The sequence below is a fragment of the Sparus aurata genome, chromosome 5 (genome assembly GCF_900880675.1).
Source record: "Sparus aurata chromosome 5, fSpaAur1.1, whole genome shotgun sequence".
In the NCBI taxonomy this organism is placed as follows: Eukaryota; Metazoa; Chordata; class Actinopteri; order Spariformes; family Sparidae; genus Sparus; species Sparus aurata.
The window spans coordinates 21,011,303-21,034,313 of record NC_044191.1 but is presented as its reverse complement, the minus strand read 5'-3'; the positions used below and the strand labels follow the sequence as shown (position 1 = coordinate 21,034,313).

At 41.3% G+C, this 23,011-nt stretch overlaps 1 protein-coding gene across 2 annotated transcripts in view; it reads left to right on the top strand.

Annotated features, from left to right (window-relative positions):
• znrf3 (zinc and ring finger 3) overlaps positions 1-23,011 on the top strand; it is a 138,984-nt gene that overhangs the window by 5,381 nt on the left and 110,592 nt on the right. For both annotated transcript variants that reach the window (XM_030416524.1, XM_030416522.1), the window contains exons 3-7: positions 6,392-6,562; positions 7,739-7,873; positions 12,147-12,251; positions 14,261-14,348; positions 17,072-17,267. In XM_030416524.1, coding sequence (XP_030272384.1) covers positions 6,392-6,562; positions 7,739-7,873; positions 12,147-12,251; positions 14,261-14,348; positions 17,072-17,267 — 695 coding nt within the window. The remainder of the gene's footprint in view (positions 1-6,391; positions 6,563-7,738; positions 7,874-12,146; positions 12,252-14,260; positions 14,349-17,071; positions 17,268-23,011) is intronic.

Here is a 23,011-nt window from a genome sequence, read left to right as displayed (position 1 = left end):
AGTTGATTATTTTTGCATAAAAATGTCTTGGATCTATTAGCTGCAAGCTACCATGAACCAGTAATTGCGCAGAAGGAGAGTGTGTGTGTCTGCTTTTAAAATCAGCTGAATTCTCCCTCTTATTGTCCCCTCTCCTTTCCATGATATCTCCATGAAATAAAGTACATTTCCCATCCAACTCAAGTCGGCAGTCAACGTTACAGAAACGGGACATAATCACTGACAAAGGGGGTCACCTCAGCAGATCACTGCTGCAGTCATGCCAATGAAACAGGGGCAAAGATAATCCCAAAAGTTAAAAAGTAATCTCAGTGCTCGCCTCCCTCCAGAGCAGAATCCAATGTGACTGTTTATTCCCCAGGTCTGGCTAATCCTCCAACACTTTAGTCGGCTCTGAGCACCCATCAAACCACTCTTTTTTTTAGTTTGATAGGGATCCTCGTAGTGGAAATTACATATTGTATGTTTAACTTGAGAGAGACCAAGTCTTTCTACCCCTTCCAGTTTTTTAAGCAAAACTATGATATTCGCCTCCTGGCTTCATCTGAAGTATCAGTCTCCTCACGTACCTCCTGTCCTTAAAGCAAAAAAAGTGCATTTTAAAATGTCTAAATATTCATGTAAAGTATGCGCAAAAGAACAAATTGTCTCTATGAAAACAGCTGGCAGTGAGGTTTGTGTGTTATCCACATTGTTTTTTGGTAAAACATAACATGGTCTGCCCTGTGGAGACATTAATGTATCTCAAAATTGTTGTACGGCTGCTTTACTACAAGGGCATCAACTGCACGAGCTCTGTAAGGTCAAAATGAATGCGGAATTTAAAGATAGGCTGTGTGTAGAGGTCCGTTGCCATCCACATTCCTACAATTTACCTTTTACGCTAAGTACAACAGACACACACTAGGCGCAACTGTGTGTGTATGTGTGTGTGTGTGTGTATAGTAAAAGTTATCAGAACTGCTCAAATACATTAAGGTTAGCAGTTCAACCATCAGTCAGTTACATAACCATGACGTGAAATTGATTGCAAACAAAGCTTCGAGAACAGAATGATTCGAGCAAAGCCTCCAGACAGTCTGATAGAGAAAATAATGTATAATCTCCACAAGTAAAATAAGTATCGTGAAGATCTCAATAAGAGGAGAGTAAAGCTTTGATTAAAGTTGGACTTCGGGAAAAAAAGATCAGAATTCTCAGATAAAAGCACAAAAATATCAGGATAATTGGATGATAATATTACATAATGTGGAATAATGTATTTCAAACAGGCCTAATCCTCTGGGGGGGGGGGGGGGATTTGTCCACAAAGCTGTAATAATTGTCTCTTTTTCTTCCATTTAAAGATTAGATGGAAATTAGGACACAAAATTAAATGCATTCACTTGAATTTGAATGGTTCGTGCACCACGACAGCCATGTTATTTACAGCATGTTAAAGGGATATTTCGGTGTAAATTTAATCCATGGTCTAACACACCGTGAAACTGTGTTAGACTCCCTCTCGAGAGATCAAGTTAGTAGACCGCTAATTTACGGAGTTTTTTCAACCTCAGAAACAACCGCACAACAACAATACACTGCAATAAATGGATCCAAATATAAACCGCCACCAAAAAGCCACAAATAATGCTCAGAACAGCACCAGACTTCAGCAACAGTACAAATAGGGTCTCAGCACATAGTCCGGGGCATTAAAACTCCGCTAGCTTAGCTGGATTTCTACTGAAAAGCTGACAAAATTTACCACTCTTCTGCAGCAGCTTCCTGTTGACGGGAAGTCCCGACGACTCGATTACCGAGTGCAGTAGAGTTCTGCGGCTCATGGATGAAAATGTATGATTATGACTCCATGGAAAAGCAATCAAAGTTCATATGTGTCTTACCTGCCAGTTTATAACAGTTATAATCGAGAGCAGACAGGGAAAAGAACGGAATTGAGCATTTCTAACCGCACTCGGTAATCGTCGCGTCGGGACTTCCCCGACCCGGAAGCTGATGGAGGAGAGTTGAAGTCTGTTTTTAGCTTCACAATAGAAATCCAGCTAAGCTAGCGGACCCTATTTGTACTGTTGCTGAAGTTTGGTGCTGTTCTGAGCATTATTTGTGGCTTTTTGGTGGCGGTTTATATTTGGATCCATTTACTGCAGTGTATTGTTGTCGTGAGGTCGTTTCTGAGGTTGATAAAACTCCGTAAATTAGCGGTCTGCTAACTTGATCTCTCGAGAGGGAGTCTAACACAGTTTCACTGTGATTTAGACCATGGATTAAACTTACCTTATATCTCTTTAATATAAGGTGTTTTTTTTTTTTTTATCTTGGCACAGATATCATAGGTTTTACCAAACCTTCCACACCCAGAGTACACTGTCACCCACACCTGTCACAATATGGAGGCCTAACTGTGATGCTCCAAGAAATTATCTGGTATGTAGATACCATGACAGCCCGGTTCGGTACTTGTATTTCCTGTTGTTTCCTTCCTGTTTAGTCTCAGTAGACACTACAAAGCCCAATCAGTGTTTTGGCTCTTACCCTCGTCTGTGGTGCTCTGTCATTTATGACTGCGCCAGCTTGTGTTGTCGCAGTCGGCTGTTTGTCTCTGGCGATGTTGACATGAAACATCCCATGCTGTCTGGCGAGTCCTGTTTCCCATCACGCTGTATGTGACAGATAATACTTCCCAAGTAGCATTCTTCTGCTGGATGTATAATTACGATTTAATTAAGGAATGTGTTTGAACTTGTTTATGTCGTGTTGCAACGCCCAGTGGATCACACCCTACAAATTTGCCCATGCTAATGGCTTTAATCAGAGCTGGTGCGTTTAAAAAAAATCAAGTACAGAATTTTTTATGATGCTGAGAGTGTCGAGCAGATGAGTGGATTCAGAACAGACGTCTTAGTTGGTGAATTCACTGTAAAGATCTCTCACCTACCGCAAACCGTATCTCTTTTGTTGCCAAGCAACAAGCTGCCACCCAAGGGCTCCCATGATCCGATCTGTTAAAAACTGTCCCCCACCAGCACTACCCTCCCTCCCCGTGCACAAACGTCTGAATTTTTTACATTGGGATCAATTTTTAACCACCTATCAAGTCCTCTTTCCAAGCATTTTCGACTTGAATGGGCTTTTCAGTCCAGCTTGTCTGATTTGTGGCCATGATTCCCTCGCACAAAGACGGATAACTTGTTATTGACTGGAAGGACAGACGGCGTTGATGAGAAAAGGCATAATGGGGTTTCACTTCAGAGCGTCTTGGCTTTCAAACACAAAAGTTTCATTGTGTGTTTGCGTATTGATGATACATTGCTTCTTCTCAATGCCTTTTATTTTCTTGTCACACCAAATACTGCAGCCTGTCATTGACTCGGCAGCTTTGTCTCTCTCTCCCTCTCTCTCTCTCTCTCTCTCCTCAGTATATTATTGTTCAGCCTTCATGTTACACTCAGACACAGCTGGTACTGTTGTCACAAACATTTGAACATGTGGTGCATCAAACAGGAGCAGAAAGACTCCCACTTGCCTGCTAGTTAGAAGATATAAATCAATTTGATAACATTAGCTGAACTAAAGTGAAAGAGTCACTTTAGCACAAAGAGCTAACGGAATTAGTCACGTCTGACGCAAGGTCACCGTGCCACCTCCCACACTCTTGGCAGCCATCAGCTACTCCAGGGAAAAACTTTTTGCACATTTGAAGCTACGAGTCATTAGCGATGCTGATGGAAACACACTTTAATTAAGACTGCAGCGTTTTGGACTTAGATGTCACATCTGAAGATTAATAAGTAATATCAGGGGTGTGGTGGTATGCAAATAGAACAGACATGCCTCCTAGCTAAACTGGTGCACTCGTATCACCGAAACAGAGCCAAATTAGCATGCTGGAACACAAGTGCTCGGTGCCCCCCTCCTAGGCTGAAGTGCTTGGCTCCACTTGTGGGCAAAATATTACCAGCCAGCTGCTCGCTAGATAACAAATAAGAACTGGAGCAGCAGAGGGTTGGAACATACGCTTGCTTGTCTGGTTTCACCCTTGCAAAAAAATCTGGTTTGCCTGGAAAGAAAAGGTCACAAGACTATTGTAATGTCACTGGCCGCTTCTTCTTGTTGGCTTCTTGACACATTTATAAGCAGGAAACTGAAGCTGCTTCTTGTTAAATGCACTATAAGGTGTTCTGGACATGTGGGTTAGCTGAATGTCTACAAAACCTAATAATTGCATTTTCTTCCGAATGAAATTGGAATGAGAAAGTGAGACGTGGTGGACAATGTGTTCCGAGATGTGACCCCAGTCATTCCAAAATGAGTTGGTCACTGGGCACGTACTGTGAAAACGTTTTTCATTAATTTTTTGGGCTCATAGAACATGAGCACTAGATGAAAGTTCTCAGTCATCCAGGTCATGGTAATTGAAAGCACTAGATCATACGCAACTGCACTCTCAGTTTCTTGAAGACGTTTCACCTCTCATCCAAAAGGCTTCTTCAGTTCTAACTAATTGGAAGGCAGTTTAAACCCTGTATGGGAGTGTCATTACAGAGTGGTAAGGACACATGTGAGCTCAGGGTTTCAGAGTCATTAACGCCACTTGTGGATCATTGAGTTAACCAGCCTTCATGTGGGTTGCTAGGGCTAGGTGAGCCCAGGTGTGAATGATTGTTAAGCTGTCTGGGGAGAGAACTCAGAACTGTATAGTAGGTGGGTGTTAAGTAATGTCTTAGACCACCTCCTCTGATCAAAGACGGTGTTTCCAGTTTGACTTATATGGATTCTTTTACCCGTCAAACCATCTGTCTTCTTTGGCCAAGATGTTGACATTGCTGCCCTCTAAGGAATGATTGTTCTCCTTTAAATGCAAATGGACAACAGAGTCTTGATCTGAGGAGTTGCTGACATCACATATTTTTAAAACCTTGTTCAGGCTTGAGGAGAGTCTTCCAAATATAAAACCTCCATGGATCAAAATGTCTTGAAGGGCCAGTGTGGTATTTAGTGGCAGACTGCAACATCCAAACACCTTTATGGGCCCCGCAACAGGTAGATCCGGGGAATCTTATACCCAGGAAGTCAAGGAGTGACCAGGCACCGCCTCCAAAAATGTGTCCATTTTGACTGTCACATCCATGGACGGACCCATCCATTTCTGTAGATATAAAACGCTTGTTCGTAGTTAATGAAAACACAGAAATCATAGTTTCAGGTGATTGTACACTACTGAACGTAATTATAAATATCACATTAAATTTTTCCCCAATACATCCTCCTAAAACCCTACACACTAGACCTTTGAATACTCCACGTGGTACCTTTAACGATTCATAGTTTTCTAATTCAATTTTCATTGAAAACTTTCATCTAAACAGAGTATTTGTAAAGCTAATACTCTGTTCATATCATCTCAGTAAATTCTCACTAAAAGGATGTAAACAATGACAGTGAATTGCTGAACAGTTCTCATATAATTATCCTTCAGATACGGCCTCTTCCTCTCTCAAAGTCACACAGTCATATTTGACCTCCTGATGACTGCTGAGCTTCCTCCAGCATGAAAAACATCTATATAAGCTGAACCATAGCCTTCATGACATATTAAAGCACTTTCGTCCCTGTAATATTTCTTTTGAATCTCATTCGATTCCAGCAACAAAGGACCGTACAGCCGACGCGGCGTACGCCACCTTGACTTTTCATTCCAGCTCACTATAACAATCTTCAGAGCCACCTGCACTCTGACCCACTCTTCTCTTTCTCCTTCACTCAGAAGAAGGCAGACTACTCGTGTGAAATGATTAAGAAACACAGGGGTGTGTTACCTCGGCCGCTCTCCTGGCAAAGTCACCTCGACAGGTGCCGGCGTGCGTCTTTTAATTTTCCAACGCGGCATTAATGCAAAGGTAATTACGCGTGCAGTGTGAGAAAAACAAGCAAACAGTATTTGAGGAAAGGTTATGGTTGAAAGCTAAACCACCTTAATTAAGTCATTAATCTGGCCAGACGTAACGCATTTCTCCCGTAATGCTCTAGTTAGGTGTCATTTGTGCCTGCCTGCTGGTTTGCTGTGCTCTGATTTGGATGATTTACAGCCAGCTTTTGTGTGTGTGTGTGTGTGCATGCATGGTTGTGAGGGATTATTACAATGACAAGCAAGCACTTTTGACTGTAACTCATGGGCTTTGATGGTTTTTGTATGTCTCTGACAAAGACAGGAGATGGATGTGTCTGCTTGACATTTATGGTTTATGCCTCTTGGTTTTTTTTTTTTCCTTTCTGTCATTTGCGTTGTTGGAAAGCAAACGTATATCATTATTAAAGAACGCTGGTGATGATGCCCCCCATCCCCCCTCCCCGTATTTATGATACTCGCTCGTGTCTCTCTGCTTTGCAGGCGTCTGGCGTCTGCAATTAAGCGGGGCCAGACCTACTTCCACCTCCTGCAGAAAGAGGAGCGGGAGGAGCAGGAGGCGGAGGAGAGGCGGCGGATGAGGAGGGAGGTGCAGCTGAGAACAGAGCCGCGACCTCCCAGTTTCTCCTCTGACTCAGACAGCGATTCAGAGGGGTGAGGCAACAACTCACATCAGCTCAGTTTCATTCCATCTCACAGTGTCTCTCTCTGGCATAGTTTATCAGCTTGGATGCAAGCCGTGTGCAGTGTATAATGTGCACTATATGTGTAATAATGTTTTTGTTTATTTTTCTTATTTTGATATATCCTTACATTCAGTCAAAGTATATTGTAGCTCAACCCAGCATAATGCCAAACCATGTGATTGACCTGCTGTATGACTGTGTCGGTCCATCATCAAGTTCAAATCAAAGACACTAAAACTGCTTGAAATAAGTCCAGTGGGTCTCGTAAATGTTTTGGCATATAACTCTATCAATAACTCTAATAATACTATACTGTATTGTTGTTACTGTTATTATTATTATCATTATTGTTATTATTATTAGTAGTAGTAGTAGTATTGTTATATCTACTGTATATATACATATATACACATTATTGGACACATTATTATATGATACACACTATATATAATTGTATTATTGTATTTTATATACGTACTACATTAAATAAACAGTACATGTTAATGTTGATACTGTGTAACTACTCTGCATAAATATCATTATATACTGTATTTATTTATCATATTTTAATCGTGTTATATATATCAATCTGTATAGTATTCAAACATAAAGAATCTATTTTTACATACAGTATATCCTACATATTTACACTGTGTAACTATCCTGTTCAATTCATGCTTTTATCCTGTGTCCTCCGATTGTCTCTCTGCAATTATATTTATATTTATATACGTATATTGCGTCACATCATGTGTACATTACAGTTATGGGTGCAAGTTCCTGTGCAGTTGTCCTCCTCGGTCATAAAGTCTTATTAGTATTACTTTGACATGTTTTTTTTATTTTTGTCTTGTTTCATTTTTATCCATCATCTCGTCACTATTTTTCTGCTTCTTGCTCTTGAGCTGTTGCAGCAAGGGCTTTTCCCCCGGTGAGGGATCAATAAAGTCTCATTATATCTTATCTTTTCTTTTAAGATATCAAGATAATGAACTCCTGTCAAACCAACATGCAAATTCTATAGTTCAGATATGGAGTCGATCAGCCAAAGCTAATTGAGGTCATTCTAATATCTTCGAACTCACCATCCTCAACCTCAGATATCATTAAAAAGCTCACAGAACTTTATCTCTGCTGCATTCAGGTGGCCGCTTCCCGCAAGACCCAGCTGCTCAGGTGTGAATGAGACGAGGCCACGCAGGATGAAGAACCAGTCAGAACGGCCTTTCACCCCGGTCCATCACTCTCTGACCTCCCCTCTGCTGAGTGAAACACCAAGGTGAGGTTACTGTATTCTGTACAACTTATTCCTTCAGCATTATTCAAGATGGTGGCCTTTCAATGAACAGTTAAGGTATTCAAGGGTTAAAAGCTGTCTAGTAGTTGAGGTCTGAGTTTGGTTGATTGTATTCTTGATGCTGATTGAGGTGGAATTAGAGTGCAAACTCTTCAGGCCACCCCGACCCAGAGAGGCTGAGCTCTTACTTAGTTAGAAAAACATTATCCTACAAAAGCACTTCTAGAGTTAACAGCTGGACTTTAGGTTTACTCCACACCCTCCATCCCGAGCAGTGACCAGAGAGCAGCGATGCGCTCGTCACTACTGGTGAGCAAGATGTGAGAAACACAGCTGCGTTGCTTTGTCCTTCAGGCTGTCATTTTCAGTTTATAACCTTCACATACACAATGCTCATTCCCTGTTGTGCTTTACTTCACCTTGCGCGGTGAGTATAGTAGGTACGAGCTCTGGAGTGTATACATAGCATGCTGTTTGCTGGATTTCCACTGCAAAAAGAACTTCATATTGTGAGGTCTTCAAGGTTAGCAAGATTAGAAGTTTCAAGATCGTGACCCTCAAAATGAATTATTTGTGGAATTGTAGCAGAAAATAAGGATAACTTTATACATGCAAGAGATGGTTATCAGTTAGTACCTCGTACTTAAATTATTCAGCATAGTTAGGTGTAACATCTGAATATTTGCTTCTACTATCAGGATCACACCATTCATGCTCTGTTTTAATGAGGTCATAGGTTTTCTATGCATTTTTCAAAAGGAATCGCCACACCTTGTACCGAAGCATAAGAAAAGGTGAGATTTCTTTGGGAAAACATTTGATTTTAAGGAATCACTGCACCCTCCTCCGTCAGTCAGTGTTCATCCGTTTGATTCATGTCAAACAGCTGTGTTAGTACGCCTCAGCCAACATCAAACAAAGAAAAGCAAACAGGCAGATCGCTGAATATTTAAACATGAACATCTGACAGTGAGAGATACTCCTGATGCTTTAATTTTGTATTTCTTTTATACAGCTGATTCCTTTGATGCTGCGTGAACCAGAGCTAACCTTTCTGAAAAACGTGTCAGAAAAAAGTTTTTTTCTCTGACAAATCCGCCTTGTCAGAAGCTCGGCTGTCGGCTGACAGCGTGCACACACAGAACTCGGGTTTGCTACAGTAACGTTTAGCGCGTTCTGTTCTGCACGCATTGTGCACTGCTTTGATCTTTTACAGAGGATCTGATGGCAATGCTGCCTACAATACACAATTACAAGCTGCTGAACAAAAGTGCAGTACTGTATGTCTCCCCCATTATGTAATGAAGCTGAAAATGATTAGATGTCATAGATTTTTAAACTAAGAGATACCTGGTGTAGTTTGCTAAAGAGCTGAGGTATGTTTGCACTTTTGTTGTTTTGATCTGATTTTACCAACATGTTCAGCATTTGTATCATGTAATAATGTAAAAACGGCTATATTGCCATCACTTAATCATAAACTTTCATCATCCAGTTTAATGTTTGAATCACCAACAGAAATACAGTGATGACAACAGTGAAGTAGAGGTCTGAAAGTAGTAAGATATAACATTTTAATATGGTTTTAAGACACTATGTCAGTGTGATGTCAGTAACTTATTCTCTAAAGCACCCTTAAAAGATGTGTAAACTTTTGTAACACACAAATGCTATTACAGCATGTCTTCCTTACTTTCAAACACATAAATGAACTGCGTAAAACACGCCTATGACTGATTTGTACATGTCTATCACGTCCATGTAGTAGCTTTGATCGTATATCAAGTCATTTTCATCAGCAAATGCAAGTTTTGATAGAATTGTTTTTGTTTTTTTGGCAAATAAATGATAAATAGCAAACTATGTATATATATATATATATATATATATATATATATATATACACACATATGTATTTATATTCAATTCGTCAATGATAGAATTATTTCCAAAAAATAAATCAACTAAAATTCACTTACGAGATTCTCTGGCCATTTTAAAAAGAATGAATCTCCTCATGTGTTAATTACAAGAAGCCCTTAATGGCCATAGGTTCAGTTATTTTTCATGAGGTAATTACCACGAGATGATAAAGAAATCGGTTTCTCCTGATAACGGATTAATTTATCTCGTTATCTGGAGAAAACAAGATAAATCAACCTATTTTTAATCCATCACAGGAAACAGAAGGTCATTCCATCTTATTACTTATAGCCTAATGTTCACTTGGTCAGCGGCACCGTGCCGGCCTACATACGTGGTGTCTTGACAAGTGTGGCAGCTGAAAATGTCAGAGTCGAGAATCAGACTGTACTACAGTGTTATTTATTTATATATATACTTTATTAGCCTATAACATTCAAACACCCACAATGTGGGTAGCTTTTCCCCCCCTCTGCCAGTGAGAGGTATTGTTACACCTCTCCTTTACAGACGCAGTGATGTTAATACCCTCTTATCAAAACACTAGGTTGAACATTCCAATGGCTTCATAAAAAGTTGCTTTGAAACTTCCAAACCCAGTGTGTGTATGTAATGGTCCACTCTGATGAATCTTCGATCGATAAATGATCTTGTTGTCTCAGGAAAACAATATTTGTTATTTCGGGATAATGATGATAATAATGATGGAGGAAATAATATGTTTGACTTATGGCAGTTTATGGCTTGCACAGTAGATTACCCAATAAAGTTTGACACTTTTTCCAACACATGATGAAGCAGAGATGTTTTAAATGCCTGTGGCAAGTCAAAGTCAAGTTAGAAATCCTTACAAAATTGCAAATTGCAAGTCAGTGTGAAGTCTTCCAGGTTTCTGAGTGCTGACCATTTAAATGACTCCACATTTTAATATTTTCCTTTCAAAGCTATGATATTTTTCATTATACTCCGACACTACCTGATCCAAAAGCGAGATTTGTGAGAATGTTTTTGCTTTCAAATAAGAGTCAAGTCTTCAGGGAGTCATTTTTGTGACTTAAGTCTTACTCATGTCAAAGTCCCAGGGGTGCCCCAGGAACTCAGTTGGATGAGCAGGCTTCCCATGTACAGATAAGAGGCCCTGTTCAAGCCGACCCCTGGCCCTTTGCTGCATGTCATCCCCCCTCTCTCTAATGCCATTTCCTATCATCACTAATTGCTGTCCCATCATTAAGCCCTGAAAAGGCCGCTTTCCATATCTATAAATGTGCTGATTGACATTGAAAAAAACAAACAAACAAAAAAATCATAATATAGCGTGTTACAAATCATATATTGATAACTTATATACCAATAATGAATGCTGAATGTGACGGTGGATGCTCAAGGGTTCTCTCAGGCCTGCGCCCTCATCTTTATGGACAGTCCTCTGTGTTTTACATTTGTCTTTTCGCTGTTCCTCCGGGACACATCCACAGCCTGTGTTTATGATCCATCACCTCCAACTCAACATGCATTTCCTCTGACACTACATTACTGCAACTGCCAGAATACAGCCTTGTTTTCTGGCGAGACCTCTGGAAAATAACAACCCTGTTCAAAGGCTGTTACCTGACATCTGACAGATCCCAATCTAGCAGACTATCTGCCTGGCAGACAAATGGCCCGGTCGATAATGAAAAGAGCTCGGAGCGACCCGGGGCAGCAACATTCGAGAGCAGGTGGGTGGGGGAGGCGAGGCAGAATTCATATTGTGTTGTTTGACGTGTTAGGAGAGATCATGGGAATGGATGTGGTCATAAAGCTTTGAAGCGTGAAAGTGTCGGGGTGACGGACGCCACCGCTTGACTGCAGGTGACACTGTAACCAAGCTTTTAGAGGGATGGCGTGTTTTGCATTTGTTTGCACAACAGCAGCTCCTGCATTGAAGAGCTGGGCCTCTCGTGTCAAGGTTTTCATACACTTATTGTACCTGCAATAGACGTCTTGACGTGAAGTGAGTGTTTTGTTATGGTTGGGTTTTGCAGTGGCAAGTTTAAGCCATCGGAGGGGGCAATACACCATAAGAGGGCTGAGACGAAGACACCATTCACCCTATTATAAGTCACTGTAACATTAGAATGATTTTTGAAGCAAGTTACATAATGCTGCTTTAATGTTTTAGCACCAACACGTTTCAAAGGTTGGACAGGAGCAACGAAGTGAACAAGTAACGTTTTTGAGTGTATTTTTCTGGTAAAGAAAATCTTGGAATTGAAATAAAAGCATATTGATGGACTCTTCAGACAAAACAGGCACAGATGTTGAAGTTCATGTCTTTGTGTGCTGTTTGCAGGAAGGTCATCTACCGCCAGCTCTGCTGCCTGAATTGGCTGCTGGAGGCCCTGACTCTGGATCGCTCCGGCAGAGTCGGCCCCCTCACTGCCTGCTGGGACCCCAAGTAAGTTATTCTGGGGGTCAAAGGTTGTCACCACCCACACACAAGTACCCAGCCGTCAGTTAAAGCTAATGTATGAATAAGAAGTTGCCTTGTAAAGCTGCCATGGGCATGATCATGGTCTAAAAATACACCAAAACAGCCCCCCACCCCCCGTTTAAAACCTGCTTTATTCCTGATGCAGCACCTCTGTTATCACGTCTCATGATTTCATGGTAGTGAAGCTTAAAGGTGCACCATGCAGTTTTTGGGGAAGATTTTTCATTGACTTGTTATTTTATTTTCATACGTAAACAAACTAAATAAACAAAGTCCTTCATTGTCATGGCCAAATCCACTGAATAAACAAACTGACCTTAAAGGACAACACAGTTTCATCCTGTTTTACTTTGTTTATATGTGGCGGACCCTGCCACCTTTCAAGCTTCAAACAGTGTTCTGGGGACCTTATTTTTCCTCTGAGTACAGGTTGTTTATTCAGTCATGGGAAAAAAAGGGGCACTGTGTAGTTTTAATCAGAAGACAAACAAACTCTCCTCATTTTCATAACCGAATCCACTGAAAGTGACCTTGAAGGACAACACAGTTCATACTGTTTTACTATGTTTATGTTTGCCAGACTCTGCAACCTTTCTTACATAATGCCCCTTTGAGGTCACAAAGGAGCATCTTAAATATTTCACATTAATATTCTTTTTGAATATTTGTGTATTATATCAATTGTTTGACAAGACAATGGTGCAATTCAGGGTAAGGAATAAGACAGAAATGCACATAAAGCGTAAGGATTATGGCATCCTAACTCACACTCTCACAAAGCTCCCCATACATAATACATTAGCTGTCATTTATTAATGAATGATCCCACAGTCTGGAGCCCTAAACCAAAGCATGAGTGACATATCCATCAGCGACCAGCTCGTTGCGACACTGACCTCTGAGCGCCGGCTGACGAGTAACTCCTGTCGCATCCACACGGTTCCGCAGCGAGCCACCTGAAGAGACGTTGCATCTGTACTGTTGAGAGCCGCTGATGAAGGGTAGTGGTGATCAGGAGCTGCAGGCTCGAGCTGACAGTGCTGGATGAATTATAAAGTCCAAAGTTCCGGAGGGGGTCCAGGCTTAGCGAGGAGATTGCATTCTTCCATCTTCGTCCTCTCACTCACCCCTCCTCCCCCCACCATCACCTCCAGGTTTCATTGACCCACCACAGGGAGTCCAGGGTGAGGAAGTGGATGGAAAGTGCAAAAACAGCAGCTGTGGGGTGCTCGAACTCATTCGCTTAACCCACAGGATTACACAAGTGTAGTCTGCTTTCATTCCTTAAAGACACTTCTTTCCAAGCCTCCCTTTTTACATTATTTTTCTTGCCTTGGTATTGATCCACACTGATGTTTACAGTCTCTCTCCAAGTGTCAGAGAAGACCTGGACTGTGAGAATAGATGAATTCATAAAGTCTAAAAGCAATTGTATGGCACTCGTTCACAATGGTTCCTTGTAGAATGTAGTCCAGGAATATTATTGCACACCACTGTAAGCCTTGAATAATTGATAGAGGAATAAAAAGAAAAGAAAAGAGCAGAGGGAAAGGGAGGACAAAGAGCTACAAAGAGAATTTTTTTTTTTTTCCCTACCCAAACGTCATCATGTTACAGCCTCCAGGGCCGTCGCTCAGCTTCAAATCCAATTTCCCAGAAAGTCTTAAGCTTTATGGGCCAAATGATCCAGCTGAGGTATTACTGTACAGGAAGACAAGGAGAGGATGAAATGAAACATTATCACAAGGTTACGACACTGCTGGGCCCTCCACCAGGCGGGCAGCTCTGATGCTGGGCATCAATCTGAAACACTGCACAGTTTTTACGATAAGATGAATTATGATTTTGATAATGGCCGGAGCGACTCTCGAGCTGTCTCTGCCTCGAAGGGCGGTGTCAACTTGTGGTGAGTCGCAGAAGGTCACCAGAGTGATGAATGTATCACAGCAGCAGCTATTATTTTCCATTGGCAGAGACCCTGGCCGTGGCAGGACCACAATAAAGACGCTGAAAAAAGAAAGAGCCATCGAGAACAAATGGGAGCAGTTTCTTTCAACCAAGGTATCTCTCACTCTGTTTTACTCGTTTTATTTTTTGTATTTATTTGGATTCACATCATATAGCTTAAAGTATATTGATACCCCTGTCCTCATACTTTTGTCTGTGTAGGCAAAGTCTCAATACATCTTATTCCTCTGTGCCATAGAGCTCCATTGCTTGGCAAAAACTATTTTAACACATCGTTTCACTGGTGTTCCTAATACCATGAACTTCGGCATACACTAGAACAATGAAAAAGTTCACAACAAATACAGCACTTTTGATAAAAACTACTCAGATGTTTTAAGATAAATATATGCTTAAAAAAAAAAAGTATATTATTGAAGGGTTTGAATCATCGCTGGCATAATGATTTGATTCAATTACATTTCACCTGCCATCAAATTAAATAAATGTGTGATGACACACAGACACAATTGACCTCGATGCCAAACTTCGGCCTCCTAGGGTGAACACTTTGTCTGCCAAAGGGTGGGGAAGTTTTTATGGACTGACTGACTAACTGACCGACAGATCAACCCATACAGCTGCTGGTCGCTGCTAAAAATAACTCTTCTCTAATTTTCTCATTGCAAATGTTTTGAGAACTCTCTTTCCTGCTTAACATAAAAATGACCCCCCCTGCACAAAGTGAGGTCTATAAACAGATGGTCTTCCCAGTTTGGCTTGGAAGAACTCCATCAAACTAATTTATGATTACAAATGCCAAGTCTTATCATCCAGCATCAGTGCTGGACCTCACTCATGCTGATCCAGTAGCAAATTCCTGCAGCCAGGGTCCAGATTATGTCCGGATGTCTTCCCGGAAGAGTTGAGGCTGTCATAGCAGCACACAAACACTAGTGGTAACAAAATAAGATATTCAGCAATCACATACGGATGTAATGTTCAGGCATCAACATACTTTTGGGTATTCATTTTCTCCATCTGTCTCTGTGAGTTCTGGACAGACTCTGATCCCAGCAGAAGGTTGGAGTTTGCCCAGAACTTATTTTCCTCTATAAGTCCTCTACCGGCCACGCTCTGAAGAAAGAGAGAAATCCTGCACGCTGATGCGTCTATTTACAGGGGCACTCTCTCTCTCTCTCTCTCTCTCTCTCTCTCTCTCTCTCTCTCTCTCTCTCTGTCTCAAACACACTCACACACGATAAAAGGAAAAGTCACGTGCATGTACTCACTCATGCTCGGGCACTGTAAAAGTCTCTAAACCTCAAATCTTGATGCACAGAACATTAACTTAAACAGTCATGCAACATTCATACATACAGAGACAGACTGACTCAGTTGGCAAAAAGCAGCTTCATACACGTGCACACACACACAAACACACACACACTTACTCCTCAGGGGACGGCAGTGTGTGGCAGTAGAGGACATTTGGAGAGCTGGTGCTGCCGTTGTTGGAGTGTTGTGCTTCCTTCCACCCTGATAATTAGGCTGATGGGAGCGTCACACACACTTAAGGCCCTGGTCTTCTCTGACAGACAGGCGGGGGAGAGGGAAGGGCATAAGGGAGAGAGGAGAGTGGAGGGGAGGAAGGGAGGGAGAGACGTGTCTGGCTCCTTTCTGTTGCTCATATGTCGTCCTGAGTTGAGAGATGGGCCTACCTGTGTGTGTGCCAAGCTGCTGCCTGTCGGCTTTTATCTGTGTGTGTGTATGTGTGTGTGTTTGCATATTTCTGCACGTCAGATCAAACGTCTCCACGAGGAGCTGACATAAATTTAAGACTTCTCTTCAGGCTTCTCATTGAAAATTATCATTATTATTATTATTATTACAGGAATGTTTCACCATTTCTGCTCTTTTTGTCGCCTGTCGGTCTGCTCTACTTTTTCCTTATGAAGAACCGGCCAAACACAGATGGCCAGGCATCACACTGAGATACAGCTCGCATGGCAAAAAAAAAGAAAAAAAGAAAATGAAATTGATGCGAAAACAAAGCTTTCAGAGATCTGAACCATCAGCTGTTACTGCCAGGATTTATTCAGTCCTTCAGAAGTAATACCAAGAGCCTCCATCCTGTGCTGACATTCAACAGTTCTACACAGAGAAAAGAGGCAATTATAGCCTATTAGATTCTCTGCTGACAGTAGCCTCAATACATGGCAGCCGTTAAAATCTTTTTTTTTTTTAAGGTAAGCAGTGTGTTGTCGCCATTAATGACGCATGTTTTGTGTGGTAAGGCATGTTGCGTCTGCAAGCTCATGACCACTTTATAAGGCAATCTAAATGATGCAGGTTGTGATAGAGGAATGCCAGAAACATGAATTATTAGATATAATTAGGAAATAATAAGACTCCAGGAGAGCAGTGTTACAAATGTATGTGGTTGGGATTAAAGAAGGAAATCAACAACATAATCTTGTGTGGCCGAAAGGCTTTGTTGTGCTGACCTCTATAGGTTGAAAGCCTGTAGTTTTTTGCAGCTGTTTGTTGAACCTGAGCTCCTCTAACTTCTCTGTCTTGGTCCTCGTAGTCTCCTCGTCTCCTCTGTCCCCCTGATTTGAATTTGAATTAAATGTAAATGTATAATTTGTCATGAGCACTGTTGTGTCCATCTTACCGATATCATTCACAACAGTAGCAGGCTTCAACAAAACATGAACAGATGATGCAGCTGTCATGCACCAACGAGAAGATGTGCATTCCTGTGTGTAGGTGATAAACTGAACGCGTGCTGTCCTCCATGAACGCTCACTTGCTGCTTCTCCTTTCCCTCCAAGGTTCGGAGAGCTCATCCCAGGCGTCCTCGCAGCTCCTCTGCTCGCCTCCATGCCCACAGGAAGTCCTCCATGGCCTCCATCTCAACCCTCAACTCCAACGCTGTGGGCAGCAGTGTATCGTCTCTGGTCCAAGGCGCTGATGAGGACACGGAGTCCCCAGCAGCATCAGAGGACACAGACCAGCCCCCCTCGGAGTGTAAGTTGTCTGAATTGCAAAGAAGTCCAGTGTAGTTTTATTGTAGGAGTCAAAAGCCACAGTTCTCCTGGTCTAAATGCCAGAGGCCGACGCTGCTACAGATACCGTTACAATATATATTTTTCTTGTTGTTTATTAGGGCCCGAGCAGGTCATCGACCTGTGAGGTCCCTATTGAAATTGGAAAAATTATTCTTCTTATTATTATTCTTCTGCGCTTTAACTGCAGTTTTGGAAGCCTGAACATACCCAAAAACTCACCAAATTTGGAATATGCGTCACGTTAAGCGAAAAATTTGATAATTTAATGTCGTTGGGCAAGGTCGTGACATGCGGGCTCTGTAGCGCCCCCTAATGTTTATCTCCACCTCCCACAAGTGCGTAGAAGAACGAAATTCAATACGCAGATTCCTCATTACCAGACGCACAAAAAACCCATTTGGACCCCTAGTGTCAGTCCAACAGGAAGGCAGCCATGTAGGTGTGTGGCGGCGTTTTAGTCCAATTCATGCCTACTTTGAAAATTATCTTGTCCTAGAGCTTAAACACCACAGTCTTCAAATTAACTCAGTAATTTTCTTCATGCCTTGGAGAACAAAAGTTATGGAATTCATTCAGCTGCGCCAAACTTTAGTGGGCGGGGACGTGGAAACAATTTTTTCCTCACGCCATCAAGCATCGAGACTTTATAACTTCAACATACAATTTCCTATCCACACCAAACTGCTTTTAACTGTAGAGGCTGTCTCCCCGAACAAATCTCAGCATCAATACTTAGTCTGCCATTTTGCTTTTGGCCGCCATGTTGAAATATCGCCAATCTTCGTACTTAAATTATCTCCTCCTACAGATGTAACACCACCGACTTCAAAGTCACTCAGTAGCATCCTCTGACCTTGAAGATGAAAAGTTATGGAAATCTTTATCCTACGTCATACCTGCTGGCCACAGTGGAGCGGGCAATTCGAATCCTTCGCCGTAAAGCATCGTGTCCTCATAACTTCTTCATACAATGTCTTATCTCGGCCAAATCTCTCAGGAATGCAGAGGGAGTCGCCCTGATGAGATCTGTGTAGTCATGGGGCGTGGCCGTGACGCGTGGGCTCTGTAGCGCCCCCTATTGTGATGCCCCGCCTCCTACTTGTAACATAGAAGGACGAAAATTGGTACGCATATTCCTCATGACCGGACGCACAAAAAACCCATTTGGACTCCTAGTGTCAGTCCAACAGGAAGGCAGTCATTTAGATGTGTGGCGGCGTTTTTGTCCAAATCATGCCTACTTTGAAAATTATCTTGTCCTAGAGCTTAAACACCACAGACTTTAAATTAACTCAGGAATTTTCTTCATGCCTCGAAGAACAAAAGTTATGGAAATCATTCTGCTGCGCCAAGGTTAAGTTGGCGGTGCGGTGGAAACCATTTTGTCCTCACGCCGTCAAGCATCAAGGCTTTATAACTTCAACATAAAATGTCCTATCCACACCAAACTGCTCGTAACTGTAGAGGCTGTCTCCCCGAACAAATCTCAGCATCAATAATTAGTCTGCCATTTTGCTTTTGGCCGCCATGTTGAATTATGCCAATCTTCGTACTTAAATTATCTCCTCCTACAGATGTAACACCACAGACTTCAAAGTCTTTCAGTAGCATCCTCTGACCTTGAAGATGAAAAGTTATGGAAATCTTTATCCTACGTCATACCTGCTGGCAGTTGCGGAGCCCGCCATAACAATCCTTCGCCATGAAGCATCAAGTCCTGATAACTCCTTCATACTATTTTCTAGCTCGGCCAAATCTAGAGGGAATCTAGAGGGAGTCGCCCTGAATAGATCTGTGCATCAATACTGTGTCATATCCATAGCCCTACCCACTGGAAACATAAATTAGTTTTAATCTCATTCCATTAGGGCTCCTACAAGCTGTGAGTGACACAAGTCGCCACTAGATGGCAGTGTTGTCTTTCAAGTCACAGGTGTCCTTTGTGCTGACAACCTCTGGATAACCTCTGGATAATTTCATTCCATGGAAGGAAGTCAGCCTCAAATTTATCAGATTTTATTGAAACTTCAAAATGTGGCTGCATGCACTTTATGGAATAAAAACTAGCAAACAAAGGAGAACTTAGATCAAAAGCATGACATTCATAGACAGCCATAAATACATTTTTGAAAGAAGGCAAGTGAAGCATCATTTGACACTCATTTAACTGCATTGATCACAAACATAGTCAGATGTACATGGCATTTGCAGGTAGTTTTGTCTAAATTGCACATTACAACATGGAATAATTGAAGGGTAATGTTTAGAGCCACATAATAGATAAGTCAGTGGTAGTAAGCCACAGCACACAATGTTTAAATAAGCCAGTTTGATAAGAATGCCATTTGTGTGTTGGGTCTGCCCTGTCAATGTGGCACACAACAAGATGTCTGTAGTTGTGATTCTGCCCAACTTTTCCGCGATGAACGTAGTGGCTTCCCCTGAGATTTGAAACGACTGAGTGATTTCTTTGGTTAAATAACACAGAACACATCTGTAGTTAACAGTCAGTATGTCAAGCCATCGTGCTGTTTCGCATACTTTGCCTCTGCTAATGTTATGTTGGACATTGTTCTGCTTATTCCAATGATAATAAAATACTGCATTCAGCTTTCTAGCCCTTTCAGACATTCTTTATTACCGACAGGAGGAACAGCCCACCAAATCGTAGGAAAAACTGAAATGGAAGGTGTTGTGGGGGTAGCCCCACGGCGGCGTGCGTCGACAGCAGCACGCCCCGACGTGCGCGCGGACTGCGAGGGCCCGTTCATCACTGCTTGCAGTTTTAATTTATTCTTGTTTTTATTCTTGGAAGCAAAGAAATCCTCATATATTAACTTAAGATTAACTTAACTATTTGAGAGTCAGTCAGTTCTTCGTTTCACATCTTAGTCAGAGCACAAATTCAATTCTGAAACAACCTTTAATTTAACCGTATTTCACATGAAAAGATTAGTATTTAAAAAAACAGAAGTAACTGTTTCAAAACACTACTCAATGAGGAGAATTTTTTAGTCCTCACAAACTGATGGCAGGAACATCAGGAGCAAGAACCTCAAGGCTGCAGCCAGATCCGCAATGTTAAAGGACCTATTTGTAAGAAAAGTAAATTTTTTAGTCTCATTCCAATTTTTTTTTATTATTTTTTTTTTTTACAAATAAGACCTTTAAGGGCGTTAAAAACTACATTTTCAAGTTGCGCCTATGCTTATGAAGACCATAAGTTAACAACACAAGGCTCTATATTCTGAACCAAGACAGAAAGCTCTAATTCCCTCATTCCTCATCTGCAGCGCATTCAGACAAACGGCTGACATTTTTGCACCTTTCACAATAAAATATCCCATTAATCACTGTTTAACTGCTTATCACTTTTTCTTGGACCATTTTACTAACATGCTATCAAAACAGCTAATAACATCACCATTTAATAGATAATCATGTATCCTCATTATTCATCCTTATTAGTTGCTAAAATACCTTTATTTCATTAATTATAATCACATTTTCAAAATGTTTTTATATGCAACACTTGTAATTTGGTATTGCATTATATTATATCATTAATTAGACATATTATTTGCAAATTAAAGTCATGTATTGATGCGCTTCAAACGCACAGACTAGGTTGTTATTTCTTTGCCTCATAGTTGCTAACATTGCTGCGTTTCATAACGTGTTTGATTTGTTTTTCTGCTGTGGTCTGTCGTTTTTCATAACATCATGTACATGTGAGTTTGTCATGGAGGAGGGGTGGTTCAGATTTGACAGCGCAAAATTCCTGTGACACAGATAAACACTGGTTACTGCAATTAGCAAATCTCATGTTATTTGCTGACAGCAGTAAACAAGGCGAATATCAGCTAATACTGATGTCAGCGCATCCTATCCTTGTTCCCACAAAGAAAATTAAATGTACGATAAAATGTAATAATAACAATGTGTGAAATCATTGCATACACATCCTAAACTCAGCTTCTTATGTCGAAGTACAATGTTACAGCTTGCATTTTATGACGCAGTTACCCTAAACTCAACCCTTCACCCACCCAATATAAAACTTAACTGGTTTGAGAGGCACAAAAGCACCAGCCAAAACTATTTCTCTTCTCAAAGACAAAAGAAAAAAATCCCGTTCAGAGAAACACACATTCTCACAGAAAACTGAGCTCTGTGTTCTCATAGAAACAGCAGTTTCACCAACTTATGATCTAAAGCCTTAAAAACTCGTAGAGACAAAAAAAAAAAAAACCTGAACCTGAATTCCCTGTCCAACCTCACACACACTTGCCCACCCCCTGCTGAGTCTGAAATGGAAACCTGTTCGATGCACTCAGCTGGGTGATCAGAGCCTTTGCGCCCGGGCTCAGCCAACCTGTGCCCTGCGCCGCTTCCCAGAGTGCACTGCTTCAGGCTTCAGAGCACAGTATAATTGGTCATCTGATCTCTCCCACCACCCCGCCTCCTGTAGATTACAGGTTTCATATCATTACCTCCTGATGAAAGACTGTTCAGCTCGCTGTTGCTGCCTGAGTCATTGTCAGGTTGTTGTTTCTTCTTTTTCCTCTCCATTACTCTCTCTTCCTCACATTCTGATTCTTTTCCTCGCTTCTTCCCTCCTTTCCTTCCTCCCTCCCATGCTCTCCCCCCTAATCATAAAAGGAGTCCAAAAATCAAAGGATTAATTCAGCGTCATTGGTTTAAAGCAATTAACTGCTGTTCAGACTAATCCCCAAAGTTATGTCTCAAATCCAGAAATTGGCCACTGGAGATGTGCAGCTCTGCCCACACTACATTGTTTTGCCTGGTAAATGAAGTTGAAAGAGGAGCTTTTTACTCTGAGAAAAAAAAGTAGGTTTTCAAACTCTTTGATGAAAAAAGGGAATTGTAAAACTTTGAATAATTAGGAGGCTTATCTTTGCATTTCAATGCCTCCCCCAGTAGTAGTTATTTTTTTCCTCAGTACAGATAGTTAATCCGCTGCATTCATTTGGGATAATTAAAATAAGAACTCTATTTATTCAATCTAAAGCCAGCCAATTTGCAAAAAGTTATTGGCTATTACAGTTTTGGCTGCAGGTTTTTGCAGCTATTGCTCGTGAGAAATTGTGCCGCACATTTCAATAAATGCCTCATCTGCCCGATTGGCCACACTGTGATTAATTTTGTCACAGCTCATAGAGAAGTAGAATCGTTTAGGCTGGTATTTAACATTTTAATGAATGCTTTATGCTGTCGGGAGGCTTCATGAAGATTTATTCTGACAGCACCATGCGCGACTTCTGTGTGTTAACCACTAGCTGCTGCCTTGGTGGAATTACATGTTAGGTTAAACTTTTTCCCCAATTAATTTGCTGGTGTAGTAACAACATGCGAACACCAGGGGGAGCTATGAGATTATATATGGAAATACAAATAGACAAGTATATTGATTCCATATTGTAATGTGGACAATCTCTCAACAAACTCTGTTCTACTCATGTCTGGATTCGTACCACTCATATTAAACAACAGATCTAATGAAAATGCAACATACAGCGTCGCCAGGAGCAGCAGCTCTCAACCTTTATGACTTGTGATCCCTAAAAGTGAAGCAATATCAAACCAAGAGACTTTTAATTTTAAGGATTTTCCTGGGCTTAAAGCAGTCAAGCAGTTTAATATGTCACACGAAAAACATTTAGGAGAAAAAACTGCTATTCA